This window comes from Theropithecus gelada, chromosome 14 (genome assembly GCF_003255815.1).
Source record: "Theropithecus gelada isolate Dixy chromosome 14, Tgel_1.0, whole genome shotgun sequence".
Taxonomy (NCBI): Eukaryota; Metazoa; Chordata; class Mammalia; order Primates; family Cercopithecidae; genus Theropithecus; species Theropithecus gelada.
In genome coordinates this window covers 59,115,406-59,128,067 of record NC_037682.1, presented here as the reverse complement: position 1 = coordinate 59,128,067, position 12,662 = coordinate 59,115,406, and the positions used below count along the sequence as shown (strand labels likewise).

Below are 12,662 nucleotides of genomic sequence, written 5' to 3'. Positions count from 1 at the left end.
GCAGTTCAAAACTCAGAAAGCACAATCAGATAATCACTTTTCTCATCTGTCGGATGTCAAATTCAAAAACCTTAAACTTTAATATGGCAATATCCTATTAAGATTGGAATAACTTTTTGATATTTGTGGTAAGATAAATCTGTTACACTGAAAAGAGACGAAGAATTGCCTAATTTTAATTATATAATCTCTTGATATTACATTTTGGTTGGGATAGCCGAAATTAGCTTGGAGATGTAATGTAAAAAATGAAAACTGATTTTTTGCAAGGGGACTGCACAGGGAAAGTCTCTTTGGAGTATGAGGTATGAACAGCAGGACCAGGAAGAGGAAATATAGAGGGAAGCAGTGTGACTGTGAGTAGACTTATAGATGAGAGAGAAGGAAAGATTTCTTTTTTTTCCTTGCCGCTCTGTGAGAAAGAAAGCCTGGAGATATGAGGAGTCGTATAAATATGTTTAACCAGAAGCTTTGCTCTGTGTGGAATGTCTGAGTCACTCATTCAAGGAAACCTATATTAAAGATCTATATCATTGAAGCCTTTCAAGTTGGATTGATATTTTAAAATTCAACTCCATGTTGACTTGAATTTTCAGTTGAAGTCCCAAATCCCTTAGAAATGGCAGGTAAATTACATTTCTTTGATTTAGTTGATTTCAAATTTCTTCTTATGGCCAGGCACAGTGGCTCACACCTGTAATCCCAGCACTTTGGGAGGCCGAAGCGGGAGGGTTACTTGAGGCCAGGAGTTCGAGACCAGTGTGAGCAACATAGTGAGACCCTGTTTCTACAAAAAATTTACAAATTAGCCAGGCATGATGGTGTGCAGCTGTAGTCCTAGCTACTCAGGAGGCTGAGGTGGAAGGATTGCTTGATCTCAGGAGTTTGAGGCTGCAGTGAGGCATGATCACACCACTGCATTCCAGCCTGGGTGACAGAGATACCATATCTAAAATTAAAAAGAAAAAAATTCTCATTATAAGCAAAGTTTATTTCATTCTTACCTTGGCTATGAAGTTAGTGATTTTTGTTTTGTTTTGTTGGTATGTTATTTTGCCAAATTCCATTAAAAATAGACTAGCTTTTCTTTCCATTGCTTGGAATCACAATTGACTTTGTATAGCACCATATTGCCTGAGCACTCTCATAGGTCTTGGCACCTTGAATCACTGCTCTTCAAGCTTGTCTTATATTTTGGAGCTCATGAAACAGACAATTACTAAATTCAAAGGTACAGAAGAAGTAACAGCACCCATCTTCACAGAATTTGAAACTAGAATATCAGGAAGAGAACCCCTGTCTCTCAAATTTCTGATTATCCTTTTTTCATCTCTGTGCATCTTTCCAGTTCCCCTGTCCCGATTCCTGAGACCAGTTATCTCTGCTTCCTTTGGGCTTTCTGCTCCCTTATAACTACTTCTTTCAAATAACTTAAACTTTTTATGGCACCAACTCCATACTTGACTTTATGTGATCTTTAAGTTTTCCTGTCCATGAGACTGATTTAGTTCCAATTTCAAGACAAGGAGTATGATTGATTCAGCCTCTCCTGTAGATTGCATGATTTATTCATAAGCTATGGCAAGGGGATGTGTCATGGTGCGAAATAACTGGCTTTTAGCTACAGGCAAGGGCAGATCCTCTTAGAAGGTTGTGTATCGTGGGGGAGGTTGCAGTCTTCAGCTGTGCTTGTGTTTGGCTATAAACATCTACTATATGGGCCTGAGTATGGGGGTTGATTTTGGATTAAGTAATCTTAACTCAAAACTACACACCTATAACTAGAAAATTCATGATGCAGCTAGATTCAGCCACAGTGGCCTAAACAACAACAACAAAAACAAAACAAAACAGGAAGTCTTGAAGTAGGTGCTTCCAGAGCTTGTTCAGTGGCTTAAAAGTGATCATCAAGTACCAGGTTATTTGTATCTTTCCATCACTCTTTCCTGCTTTTAGCTATATTTGAGAGCCAATTCTGTAAGAGAGGTATGTGTGGCAGAGGAGGCCGCAATGAAGTGGTTTTTGTTTTTTTCATTCTCAGGCTTGTTGCCTCATAGTTGCAAGACAAGCTGCAATGTCGAGCATCCCATTCTCAAGCAAAATCAGGCAGAAAAGGAGAGGCAAGATTAACAAGAGAGCTCTGTGTCTGATTCTCACTTTTTGCCAGGAAAAGGAACCTTTTCCGGAAACTCCTCGTCAGACTCACTTTTACATCTCACCATCAAAATCTGCGTCATGTGTCTACCTCTAGCTGTAAGAAAGGCTGGGAAATAAATGACTGACATTCTCAGTGTCTCGTGGAAGGCAGTTCTCCAACCATAGAGGAAGGGAGAAGGGAATAGCTATTGGGCAATCAACCAATGTGCCTTCAGAGTTCCATTCTTCAGGTAGTCTCTGTCCACCTGGCAAGCAAGAGAATCACCAGCAATCTCTACATCGTCATTTCATACTATACTCTTTCCCTTCTATCTCTCACTTAATCTTAGTTCAATATCTTTAAGCCCGCCAGCAGTCCTTGTGTTGAGGTATTTCTAGTGATTTTGTTTGTCCGAAGGTCACTTTTTACTACATTTCTCAGGAAGGGCTTGTAGGAACAAAATTCTGAAGTCCTTCTATGTTGATAACAATTTGTACCTTTTGAAAGTTAGTGTTGCTGAATATAAAGTTGTTGGTTTATACTTTTTTCCTTTGCATATCTTAAATATGTTATTCTGTTTTCTTAGGATATTATGAGTTGCTATCAAAAAGCCTCTGATAATGTAATTTTATTTTCTTTACAAAATCACTTGTTCTTTTTGCCTAGATTTTTTTTCTTTTTTATTGAAATCTAGTTATTTTAGTTAGAATATGTGTTGGTATTGAACATTCTGGGGAAGAATTCTCAGGTATGTTCTTTCAAAATGTGGCTTTATGTCTTTTTTAAATTTCAGCATAATTTTTCTGAATTACAGTTTTTAATATTTGTTCTCTTCCCTTGCTTTGTTTTCTTCTTCGGGGAATCCTGTTACTGATACATTAGATCCTTTTCACCCATCCCCAGTATTTCTCCCTTTCTCTTGAAATCTTCTAAAATTTTTAAATTTCCTTTTTAGTTGTATAGTTACCTTATTTTGCCCTCTATTTTTCTTAAGAAATTATCCTTTGAGTTTGTTTGCTCTTATGTCCCATTTTAGTTAAATTTCCATTATGAAATTGTTTCTTCTTTCATTTCTAATTCTTTCCATAGTTCTGTCACATAATTTCTGAGTTTTTCTAATTCTGATATGTGTCCTCTCATGACTTCTATCATGTTTCTAGTGTCTTTTAGCTTGTTTTGAAATGGGCTATAGTTTTGCTCTGGTTTTTGACATGCTTTCATTGTCTCTAGGGATTTATTCTACACCTTGCTTTGTTTTTCTCTTATAAAAGCTTGGTATGGGGTTTGATGTTGATACTTTCCTGCTGCTCATAGAAAACTGGAAATTTTAGCATTTCTTAACTTTCTAAAGAAGACTTGTTTCAAAATAGTTCCCTGACCTCTGAGTTTCACTTTCTATTGTTTTTCTGTATTAAAAAAAAAAAAATGATGGCTTACTTTTTGAGGTTTTCTGGTTTCCCTCCCCTACCTTCATCTAGACTTTTCCTTTTTCACTATGGCTGCTCAATCTTTATTCTACTCCCAGGATTTTCTCCATGACAAGCTCTGTCCCAAAAGGGAGCCCTGAGTGTTTGGTTTCAAGAGTACACAGGGCATAGATTACTTAAGCTTCTATAGACCTTACCTCACCTGTTCCTGGAGGGGGTAAAACCCCTTTCCAGTTTTACCTGCTGTTCTCAAATGGGCCCTCTGCCTCCCAGTAAATGCTTGATGGCTGTTTGGGGGTTTTCTTATTCTTAGGTCCATCTGTTGCTTCATTGTTTCCCTCTGCATCATTCATCACAAATGGTGATGCCATGTGTATTTTGAGGTTGCAGGTGGTTTGACCCTACCTACTTGTATTTTAGGATTTATGAGGATCCCTTGTCCTCATTTGTTAAAAAATGTTAACCTTGCATTTTTGGTTTTACTATCTAATTGTTCTATCATTTTTATGTGGGCATTTGGGGGAGATTTCAAAATGATGCTGCCATTGCCATCATCTTCTCAGAATCTCTTCTGGCGTTTTTTTTAAAGGATCATTCTGGAGCAGAGACTGCAAGGTGTAGGAGGCAAGGGCCAATGCAGGGAGAAAAGTTAGAAGGCTTTTGCAATAATGCCGTAAGAGATGATGGTGACTTGGGATGGGGGAGAAGGGCAGGTGGTGGTAAATGTGGTGAGAATTGGTGGATTCTGGATATATTTTTAAAGTAGAGACAACAGGATTTTTAAATGGGGGGATGTGTTGTATGTGAAAAAGAGTCAAAGGTGACTATAAAGATTTCAGTTGCAGAAACTGGAAGAACAGAGTTTCCATTTACTGAAATTGGAAGACTGCAGTTTTGGCGGGGAGGAATTAGAGTTCATTTTGGCTCTGTTAAATTTGAGGTGCATGTTAGACACCCAGATAGAGAAGTGAGGTAGGCAGTTATTTAAATGGGATTGGAGTTAAGTGAGAGATCTGGGCTGCAGATAAATTTGGGAGCAAATAGATAGTATTTACAGTCATAAAGCTGGATGAGATTTCCTGGAGAGTGAGTACAGTTGGAGAAGAGAAGAGATCAGCTAAGAGTACTACAGGGCTTGGGTGTGGATAGTATGGCTCTTATTTCTGGACATTTTAATTCTTTCCTTTATTTTGTGTCAAGTTTTAACACAAATACTAAACTTGTCAATTAACCTGTTCCTAAAGAGTTAATGAGTGGCTAGGTTCAAGAATATTCCTTAAGACAGGTAACTGAGGACTGGCATGTTCAATATTCCTTCCCACCAACTCCTATGTTCTGCAGATGCCGGAGACTACAAACTACACTTCCCAGACTCGCCTGCAGCTAGGTGTCATATACAATTTAGGATCCACCAGTTAGATCTACAAAAGACTTTGATTCAGAATTGAATTAAGTGGGGGAAAGTCAGGGCATATGCCATCCATTCTGTGGATCATAGCAGAGGCAGTGTGTTTTGTAGTTGACGGTGTGACAGTGACATCCCATTTTGCCAGGCAGCATGCAGTGCTAGATGCTCAACCTACAGTGGTTTTGTATCTTAGCTCTTCTAATTATTCTGCAAGCCATTTAATATTCTGTAATAAGTCCCTCCCTGCTTAGACTAGCTAGAGTAAATTATGTAATTTGCACATGAACCCTAACTAATAAATCCCCTCCATGGGTCTGGTATTTTACATTTGTGATATAGATGTATGTGTTAACTCACTCATGAGCAGAGAATGGGTGTGTGTGTGTGTGTGTGTGTGTGTGTGTACACACTGAGGGCAAAGACAAGGGAAGGTTGTTTGTGGGCTCTGGAGGGTACTCACAGACAATTATGGCATGTGCTCCATAGAAGAAGATGAAGAGGAGGACTCAAAAACCGAATTTCTGATGCCCAAGTTCCAGGGCCAGCCCAGCGATGCTGTGAGCATCTTCTGTGGCCCGAATGTAGGATTGGTGTGGCCCTGGAAGTCTCACCCAATTGCTGGTATCTTGGAGGTCCACGGGTATCGGCTGCGGGGCCAGTACTTCCCCCGCAATTATAAGCACCTGGAGGAAGATCTGAACAACAACCCTCAGATCCAGCAGGCACTGAATATACAACAGGTGCTGCTGGAGGTGAGAACAGTGGTTTAAGGGATAGGGTACTGCCCACCAATTCCCATTATAGCCACCTGCCTCTGCCCTAAACACCTTGTCTGCCCTTAGGGTGTGCTGTGGGAGGTGCAGGAATTCTGCAGGGAACATCATTGGATAACAGGCATTTATGAATTCCTGCAATCCTGGGTGCCTCAGAAGCTGGAAGACATGAGAGGTGGTCCCATCAAGAACTACGTGACACTGGTGAGCCGCCTAAATGTTTGGCAGGCCCGTGTCTCCAGTATGCCTGTCGAGTTGCTCACAAAAGGCAAGTTGCTGCTACTTAGCTGCCGTGATGTACAGACAGAGATGGGTAAGCACTACTTCTCTTCCCTCTCCTCCTTCCCTTTTCTGTACGTCTATTCACATGGCCTGCCTTGGTCCTGGAATGTCCTCCAGAGACCTTTCGGTGCGGGCCTCTTATTGGACCTATGAAGCCTTCCAAAGCCCGATGGCCCTTTCCTTTGCCATCAAAGGTATGCTCACTGCAGAGGCCAGCCTCTCTGTTTTGTCTCTGCTCATACCCTGTATTCCTTAGGAATCATGTTCCTGTGCTTGGGCTACTAAGCTCAGTGTCTTTACAGGTTCTTGGGAATCTAGGGTGCCTTCTCTCTGCATGTAGCAGAGTGAAATTTATACTACAGTTTGCGTGTGTAAAAAGCTACTCTCTAACTGATCTTGTCTTACTCTGTAGTCCTAACTTCTACTGGTAGTGAAAGAATGTAACCTTTCCAATTAAAGAAAGCTCCTTTCATTTAAAGAAGTCACTTTTGGTCTGATTCAGTCTATTTGGGGTATCTGGGCAATTGAAAATTTATACTATAGTTCTGGGTTGTTTTTACTCTCAAATGTCTTTTTCTCCCTGTTCCTTCCCAAGGTGCCACCTGTACTGGGGAAGGCTGGTGGGCTGGCTTCTGAGGTGTAATACTTCCTTGCCTGGTCTCTGCCCTCTGACATTGCTGCTTCTGGTGCTGCTGTGTCCTGGGCTGGTAGAGCTGGGGTGTGTTTTCTTGGCCTTATAGGGACCTGGAGTGTCTATCTTTGCTGACCCGTCCTTGCCTTGGCATTTGCTGGCATAGCTGATCCTTGGGGTTTTAGTGAATCCTTCATCCAGTCTCTGTCTTAGGCTGGCTACCCCCACGGCTTTTGCTTCAGGGTCCCTAGCCCCTCAACATAGGAACTTCATCCAGGCCACTGGCTATCAATTCTCTGCTATCCTCTGTATTCCCTGCCATTTGGGAGTTGTGGGAAACTGGTAAGCATTATATCTGCCCCTCTTTTTACTACAACACATAGCAGTATGATTTCTACTCTGCTGTGACTATTTCATGTTAGCAAGGGGCACCCTAAAAGATAGTCTCTTCGCAAAGTTCTATATAGAAAGTGGGGCTCAAGAGCATTCTACTATCTATTTTCTCCTCATCCCATCTCAGGTTCCCTCCTCTTGACACTTCCTACCCCTACTAAGCCAATGCCCAGTTGTTCGTATCCCTGGGTCTCTGAGAAATCTGGTTTATGACCTAGTCTTTTATCTTCTTTCTCCCTTCCCATAGGAAGGATATCTCATGCTATTGTGTACTAGCTAGTGCCTCAGCCTGGGAGTTCGCCATAGAGAGGCTCACAGTGGGGTAGATTGGGAAGCCAGTGATTTGTTCTTTTCGGAAATATGGAGGTTGTTCTCTTTCCTCACCAAGCCTCAAGGATGGCAATAGCCAATAGTGTCTACTTCCTGTGAAGACTAAATTCTATTGGACCCATGGCTCCCCAGGCCTGCTTTCTTTATGAAGGTTAGAAGCCACTGGGGCCTGGAAAGAGTTTGCTTGAATGCTCTGCTTGCTTAGCCTTCCCTGTCTTGGCTCTCAACAGAGGAAAGCACATGTATCATTAGGTATCCAATAGGCCACTGAAACTCCCTGCTCTTGTACAAGGGGTTCGGGCTGGCAAGGCAGGAATAGGGAGGACCTATGATTGTTTTGCCTTCTCTCTGGTCCTGTTTTGGTCAGGCTTTACTTCACTGCTGCTCCAGAAAGCTCATTGTTGTTCTAGTTTGTTAGTTTATTGATCCTCAGTTCAAGACCAACTAGCCTCTTCAAGAGGAGCAGGTGGAGAGAAATAAGCACTGGATTTAGAACCCTGTCTCTGTTTTTCACTTGCTTGGTAACTTCAGATTACTGTGTTTTAGTTTCCTTGTTTGTAAGCTAGGCATGATAACACAGTCACTCACAGGGTTATAGTAGGGATGATTAAGTGAGATATTATTTGCAATACTCCTAGCATTGAGTGTGGCATGCAGTAGGTGCTCAATAATTTTTTTCATTTCACCTTATCCCCTTGTGTCTACTCTCATCCTTCTTGCTGATTGAATTTTATCTAACCCTCTAACTTAACTCTGTTGTTTCTCTTCTTCCTGAGCTCGCTTGAACAACGAATGGCATAATTATACACTCTGATGAATTAGCTTCACCAGAAACTTGGGGTCACCCTTTACTCCTCCCTCTCCTTGATGTTACTACATCCAACGTGTCACCAAATCCTTGTCATTCTTTTGCCCCCTAAGTATCTCTTAAATCTGTTTTTATCCATCTCCAGCTTCTAATCCCAAGGGAGTCCTGGTGTGTGTGTGTGTGTGTGTGTGTGTGTATATATATATATATATATATTTTTTTTTTTTATCAATGCATTGTTCCTTTATACCATATGGTGTCACTGTTGAGCTCCCATCTGCCTTCATCTGCCTGTTGCTGCTCCAAAAGCAGCACCATAAAAAAAAAAAACAACGCGGCAGCATTGCAATGGCCTAGTTACTATTATGTTCCAAAGGGACAGTGTGAAAAAGGATGAGTTTAGATCTTTGTGTTCTGTCTGATATAGGTTGTCCCTCAATAGGCTTCCTCTCAGTAAGTTTTCTCAATCTCAGGTCTTAGTACCCATTCGTCTTGGTTACTTCCTTCAAGTCTCTGAAAGTGACATGCCCAGTATGTCTCAATTATCTGTCCCCCAAACTCACTATTTTACCTTCTAGTTGCAGAGATGCTAATAGAGGGTTGGCCAGTTTACTTCACACATAATATAAAATATATTTTTAAATACTTTATATAAACATATTTTATATATGTTTACATTTATATTTATAACATAAACATATTTGTATTTAAAATATAATGGAGTGGAGCCATGCTGCCTGAGTTTGAATCTTTGCTCTGCCACTGTGTGATGTTGATCAAGTTACATAACCTCTCTGAGCTTCAGTTTGCTTATCTATAAAATAATAGTATTTACTTCAATGGGAATTTGTGAGGATAAAATAGGTTAATATAATTAATGTACTTGAAATAGTGTCTGGTATGTAGAAAGCACTGTATACTCTATTTGGTGTACCAGATTTCTATGTTGTGTTTTCCCATCCTGTGCATATTTTAACATCTCTGAACCTTAAAGATGTCTCCTGATTGAAGACATGTTAGAGTTTAGATGGCATCAGTTTTTTCTTTGTTAGTGGTATGTAAAATAATGGTACTTCTTACAAGCAGATCTTAGATTTCATGAGGTATCATATGGGTGTTATCCCTGCCCTCTGAGATAATAAAGTTGTTCATACTGCCAAGGGCAATTTCCAGGATTACTTTCTAGCCCCTTTTCCACCTGAGACCTTCTTTACTTTAATCCTTAAAAACAAAAGGCAGATCATACTACCTTCTTGGTCCCCCTTCTTCTAGAGCAAGGGCAGTAAGACTTCAAAAGCAGAATACTTTTATCTCTGCTAGGGTATTCTGCTATTCACAAACATGTCATTTCCATACCCTTGCACACACTGTTTCATCTTTTTGGAGCATTAACTACTCAACACATCCAACTCCAATGTTTCTTCTCTGAAGGGGCCTTGCCCAGCCTTCTCAGGATACCCCCCGGCACCCCCACCTCTTAACTATGCTGGCTGAAGGCTCCCAGGCACTCACAGTGGATTTATCATTCTGATTTGTGATTGCTCATTTATATGTCTGTCTCTGCCTCATATTATGATATTATGAGCCTTTCAGGGTGGGGAAACTTTCTGTCTCATTCATTTGCTCTTGTCTACCGGTATAGAGCACAGTCCTCAGTGCATAGCAGCTGACTGGACATTGAGCAGGGATCCAACAAGCATTAAACGAGATAATTCATGGTCCGACCTGCCATTCAGCCTACTCCCACTGTGGATCACATCACTGTCCCCAGCACCCCTTCTTTTTTATGCATCCCCTCACACCTTACTCTCCTGTCTCCAGAATCCAAGCTGGACAGCATAAGGAAGGACATTCTTGCACAGGTGCAAAATGAGTGCTGGAGCCTCAGTCAACAACTCATGACAGAGCTCACAAATTTCATGCATGTCTTCCGAACCATCAACTCAGATATTCACGCCATTGCACAGTGCACCCAGAAGGTGGGCTCTCCCCATCCATCCTTCCCAGCTTATTCAGGGCCCATCCTGCTTAAAAGCTCAGCGCACTGTCTTCAGGTCTCTGCTGAGCTCCCATCAGGGCCTGATGCTCTTAAACTGCTCACCTAAGAGATCTACCCTTGCTAATTCTTACCCTGTCCACGTGGCCCTCAGGTTCCTCATGTCACAGGGAGGCCCTGGTGTGATGAGAGAGTTGTGCTCTCTGTGAGTCAGATAGAAAATAGTTGCCTTGTCATCAAGGTAATGGGGTGGTGGGTGAGAAGTGGACCCTTCACCAGAGAGATCTGGGTCAGAGAGGTTTTTGATCCTAGATTGCTCCTGACACCAGTTGATTACAAGGCTGCAACTGGGTCTGGAGACTTCACTCCAAAAGGTGGGAGTTGCCCTCAGGGATGGGCCCAAAGAGGCACATAGGGTTGTGGGGCTGCTGGTCTCATGCTATAGTTCCTGCAGTTGAATGAAGCCAACGAACAGTACGTCGAGCTGGAGGAGCGAATGGAATACGTACGGGCACTCCATGAACTCATCCGCAACCATTTTAGCCTCTTTAGTGCTGAGAATGAAGCACTGGACATCTCGGTGAGAAGGCAATTCAGGGAGTCACCCATCCCTCCCCGCCCTCCTCCCCCACGACCACATCTACTCCACTGCCCTCTGCTTGCCCCACAGCTTCTGGATATGTGGGAGGCATTTCAGTTTGAGAAAAGCCAGGCTTCAGAGTTCCTGCTCAGCAAGCGACATGCCATTATACCCAAGCTGCAGCAGCTGATGGCAGCAGCATTGGCAGAGCTGGAAGGCCTGCTTGGGAAGGCCCTCTCCGGTCCCTTTATGGACCCCACACAAGATCAGAGGAGTACTGAGCACCAGCTCATCTCCCTAGAGCGTCAGTTCCAGAACACAGTCAGCGACCTCAGTGAACTGCACCACGCTTATGTCATCTTCACTGGTACTGAGGATCCCCGCACCCTCCATTATCACTCTGTGATAGACCCGTCAACTGAAACAAGAGTTGGAACTCAGGGTTCTGTGTCCCGTATGACCCCAAGCAAGCCTTGGGAATCACATACCTTCATTGGTGTCTTTTATAAATGAAAATTTCAGGACAAAAATATCATATATTGACCATGGCAGGTGTTGTGCTTAGGATGGGGGCATGGGGGCTCACAGTCTGATAAGGAAGGCAAACAAGTGAATGTTCCATCAGAATGTGATAGGGTCAGGGGCTAAAAGCATGTGCAGGAGAAATGTAAGGGTGCCCTCCTTATAGAACTTAGCCTTTGTGTAGCCCTGTTCAACACAATCCTACACCAGCTAGCAGACCCCAGATAAGAGTAGGTCTTGATGCTCTAGCAGATTACTTCCTCCAGCCAATGTGGTATAGAGAGGAGGCTACTTGAGTGCCTCACTAATACACAGGAGGAGACTAGGACATAACTATTGGTCTCAATTCTTCCATACAGTAGAAGCTGGTTCCCTTCTGTTCTTAAACAACTCTGTGGGCTCTAGAAGGAGACCAGAGCAAATATAAGAACCGTTACCAAACAATTGAGACAGGATCTCAGGCTAGAGTGCAATGTCATGATCACAGCTCACTGCAGCCTCAGCCTCCCAGGCTCAAGCAATCCTCCCACATCAGCCTCCTGAGTAGCTGGGACTATAAGTGTGTGCCACCATGCCTTGCTAATTTTTGTATTTTTTGTACAGATGAGGACTCACTGTGTTGCTTAGGCTGGTCTAAAACTCCTGGACTCAGGCAGTCCTTCTGCCACAGCCTCCCAAAGCACTGGGATTACAGGTGTAAGCCACTGTGCCTGGCCTTCCTTCCAGAATTCTTATGTTTGTTGGATTTACTGAATCTCTCTCACTCACTGATTTTATCTTCTTTATCATCACTCATTCTTTTATTCTTTTTCTCTGATTTCTGGAAAAATGTTGTGAGCTTGTTTTATAAGTTTCCATTTCCTATGGCATCACTTTGTATTTCTATTGCATTTTAAAACACACATTTTGCATGTGTATGCATGCTTATGTACACATGTATATGTATGTAACTGTATGTTTATGTGTATATACATGTGCACACATTTGCTATCTCTATCTGCTGAAGAGGACACGAAGCAAAGAAACCACTGTAGCAAGAAGCCATATTGTGCTCAGGTCTTAGTTTCTAATATCATTCCCCATTAAAAGGAACCAGAGCTCCTTAGAGAAATGGATGATTCCAGGGCTGTGGCAGGGTAGGTACAAGATGAACCTAGAGTGTCTTTTTATACCAGAAAGTAAGAAAGTATTAAGGTGTTTTAAAAAGTGATGGGAGCATATCACAAGGATTCAGAAGGGATACCAACTGGCTAAATCTGGAACAATTTGATCACCAAAGTAAGTACAGTAATAAATTCTAAGCTATTGAAGTAAAGGCATTTATTATCCCTAGTAATAGTAAATAGATAAATCAATGAGAGAGAAATGAGGACTC

General features: G+C 42.1%; 1 protein-coding gene across 1 annotated transcript in view; it reads left to right on the top strand.

Moving 5' to 3' along the window:
• Positions 1 to 12,662, top strand: part of DNHD1 (dynein heavy chain domain 1) — a 90,778-nt gene that overhangs the window by 42,155 nt on the left and 35,961 nt on the right. Inside the window, exons 13-16 of the mRNA XM_025356234.1 lie at positions 5,459 to 5,724; positions 5,815 to 6,058; positions 10,011 to 10,168; positions 10,640 to 11,132. Of these exons, the coding sequence (XP_025212019.1) occupies positions 5,459 to 5,724; positions 5,815 to 6,058; positions 10,011 to 10,168; positions 10,640 to 11,132 (1,161 nt within the window). The remainder of the gene's footprint in view (positions 1 to 5,458; positions 5,725 to 5,814; positions 6,059 to 10,010; positions 10,169 to 10,639; positions 11,133 to 12,662) is intronic.